Source organism: Tarenaya hassleriana, unplaced genomic scaffold (genome assembly GCF_000463585.1).
Source record: "Tarenaya hassleriana unplaced genomic scaffold, ASM46358v1 Cleome12, whole genome shotgun sequence".
Classification (NCBI taxonomy): domain Eukaryota; kingdom Viridiplantae; phylum Streptophyta; class Magnoliopsida; order Brassicales; family Cleomaceae; genus Tarenaya; species Tarenaya hassleriana.
The window spans coordinates 332,185-335,217 of record NW_010962392.1 but is presented as its reverse complement, the minus strand read 5'-3'; the positions used below and the strand labels follow the sequence as shown (position 1 = coordinate 335,217).

The 3,033-nt window shown below is 40.2% G+C and overlaps 1 protein-coding gene across 1 annotated transcript in view; it reads left to right on the top strand.

Annotated features, from left to right (window-relative positions):
• Window positions 1-2,323, top strand: part of LOC104806187 — a 3,529-nt gene extending 1,206 nt beyond the window's left edge. Inside the window, exons 2-3 of the mRNA XM_010530951.2 lie at window positions 1-1,441; window positions 2,093-2,323. The exon at window positions 1-1,441 is cut by the window's left edge and continues 22 nt beyond it. Of these exons, the coding sequence (XP_010529253.1) occupies window positions 1-1,441; window positions 2,093-2,240 (1,589 nt within the window). The 3' untranslated portion in view covers window positions 2,241-2,323. The remainder of the gene's footprint in view (window positions 1,442-2,092) is intronic.
• The last annotated feature ends 710 nt before the right edge of the window (window positions 2,324-3,033 follow it).

The window sequence follows — 3,033 nt, the reverse complement described above, 5'->3', positions numbered from 1 at the left end:
ACGCTCTGTACACTAAGACTCCTGTTCTTCATTCCTGGTTCGCCGTCGTTTTCCGGGTCGTAGCCTTAGGCTCATTCCTAGCCGCCTTCTGTAAGTTCCATTACAGACCCAGGAAGAGCCAAGAATTCCACGGAGCAGATGTTGTCATCACATATTTCCTCTTTGCTGTCGGAATCTTCCTAGATTTCGTGTCCATCCTCGTATACTTGGTCTCCGACTGGACATTCGCTGTCCTAAGCCAGCTGAGGGATGACCCTTACCAGGCCTTGTCATTTAAAGACATAACATTAAACAAGATTCTTGCTTTCAGGGCCCTGAAATGGCAGAAGCAAGAATGCTGCGATGGGGTTGAGCACGAGATCCTGGCCACGCCATTTCTGCTCAGGAGATGGTCAGGAAATCTTCACGCTTTCAACTTCGTCGCCTACTGCATGAAAACGCACGTAAAACCGATCCACGAGGTCAAGAGCCTGTTAGATCTTCTCTGCAAACCCCTCATTTACGTGTTCCGGTTCTTCGCTGCAATGATCCAGGGCTTATTCAGAAGCATCGGCCGTGGAATCGATCTTTTCCACAAGTCTATGAGCCACGGTATCGAACGCTGGTCGAGGAAAAACCAGGTCACTCGTCAAATACTCTCCCCTCTGAGGATTTACGTCGAGTTCTGGATCCGGAATCCGCACTTTACGAGCGACGTATGGGATTGGATCGTCGATTACTTGAACGTCAAGGATCTGATCGATAGGATGAGATTCGTGTACAGCGAGAGATTGACACTGAACCAGTGGAGGTTCATATTCAACGAGCTGAGAGAGAAGTCTCACTTTGCAGACACGCCAGATAACGCGAAGAGAATATCCTCGGCTCGAGGGGAGTGGGCTTTGCGTCACACGAGATCAGACAAGGCCGAGACGTCGAGCCGCGCGGACGAGAAATGGAGCGAAGATCACGGGAAGCTGATGCAGTACGTGTCGAACGCGGTGGATTACGACCAGAGCCTTCTCATGTGGCACATCGCCACCGAGCTATGCTACCAGGCCGAAGACGAGGAGGGATCGACCGAGAAAAACTGCGACGCTCGAGAGTTCAGCAAAGTGATGTCGGATTACATGATGTATCTGCTGATAATGCAGCCGAAGCTGATGTCGGAAGTGGCGGGAATCGGGAAGATAAGGTTCAGAGATACGATGGCGGAGGCGAGGAAGCTGATGGAGAGGAGGCATGTGATGGAGAGGGAGGTGAGGGAAGCGTGCAGGACGATAAGCTCCATTAGTACGGACGTGGAGCCGGTGGACGTGAAGGGAGACAGGAGCAAGTCGGTGCTGTTCGAAGGGAGCTCGCTGGCCAAACAGCTGAAACTGGTGGAGGAGAAGCATAAGGTGAACAAGTGGATGATTATGAGCAGAGTTTGGGTCGAGTTGCTGTCCTATGCCGCTTGCAGGTAGGCAGGGAGGGGGCGCTTTACTCCGGTTTCGGTTTTCGATTCGGTTCGGTTATATAATCGTTCGTTTTTTATATCGGATTATGTTCGGTTAGGTTTCGATGAAGATATTCGTTTTCTTAAAAAGAAATTTTTGGTATTTTTCGAAGGTTTTCTTAAACTGATCTATTCGGTTTAGGTTCGATTCGCTTTTCTGGTTTTTGAAAATCATAACCTTTAGATTCAGGTTAAGTTAGAATATATTCGGATTCAGTTATTTCGATTTTAGAAAAATTATAACCGTCCGGTTTTTATACTATATTCATTCTGGTTCGGTTTTCGTTTTTTATTGGTAAAGTAATCATTTTTTAAAAGAAATTTTCGGTTTTTTACTTGGTATTTGGTTTTCGGTTTTAAAAAAAATTATAACCATTCGATTCACTTCGATTATACTATGTGTTGATAATTTCAGTTTTTAAAAAATGATAACTATTCGATTTTGATGTTGAATTTGGTTCTATTCGATTCCATTTCTGTTTTTATTGAGAAAGATATTTTTTTAAGAGAATTTTTTGGTTTTCCGAAAACTTTTTATCCGGTTTAGATATTATCCAATTTAGATCGGTTCGGTTAATCGGTTATTAAGCAAATAAGCGAATTCTGGGCTTGCAGGTGCGAAGCCACAGCTCATGTGAAGCAGCTGAGTAGAGGAGGAGAGCTAATCAACTTTGTGTGGCTTTTAATGGCGCATTTCGGACTCGGAGATCAGTTTCAGATCAACCAAGGAGATGCCAGAGCTAAACTTGTTGTCGGAAAATGATTTTTTTTTTTTTATTAATTTAATCCTAAAACTCTCTCTGATTAGGGTTCTTCCGATGAAATTGCCATGAATCTTTTATATGATATATATATATATAGGGAGAGAGAGAAGGCATGACCCTAACTTAGTTTTGAAACTTTTTTTTTGGTTGCTGAAATTAAATGTTATTCAGAGTTGTCAAAAAATAGAGCCTACAAAAAAAACGAACCCAATAATGTACACTAGTATCTGAATCCAATGTTTTTTAAAAAATATAATCAAATGTAAACTCGAGCTATAATGGAAATTAATATAAAACTATACAATTATAATTTTATTAAAATTTTAAAAAAGTGAATAATTTTATATATATAAAGACGTGACTGGCAAAATGCTGTATTGTGAGTCAATGGTCATTGTTTAATAAACGAGGGAACACTATCCTAAGTTCCACTTGTCCTAAAGAAAGACCCAACTTGAATTATTATATTTAGAAAAACATAGTCATTCTTTAATGTAATTTACAATCTGTAATATATATATATATATATATTGTATTAAATAATACAAATCTCTTTGATAGTCGGGCCATTTTAAAATTGAGAGTGCCGGCAGGTTTTTAAATAATAGTAAATAAAAAATGACAACCTAGCTTAGCATGTGAAATATATATATATATATATATTTATTCATATTTGTTTTCCCAAAAAATAGTGTATTTTTATCAAACAAATGCTATTTTCATATACTTATTCCATTCATTTAATAGAATAACAAATGGCTACGAAAGAAGGAGATGAGCATCGAAGAGCGG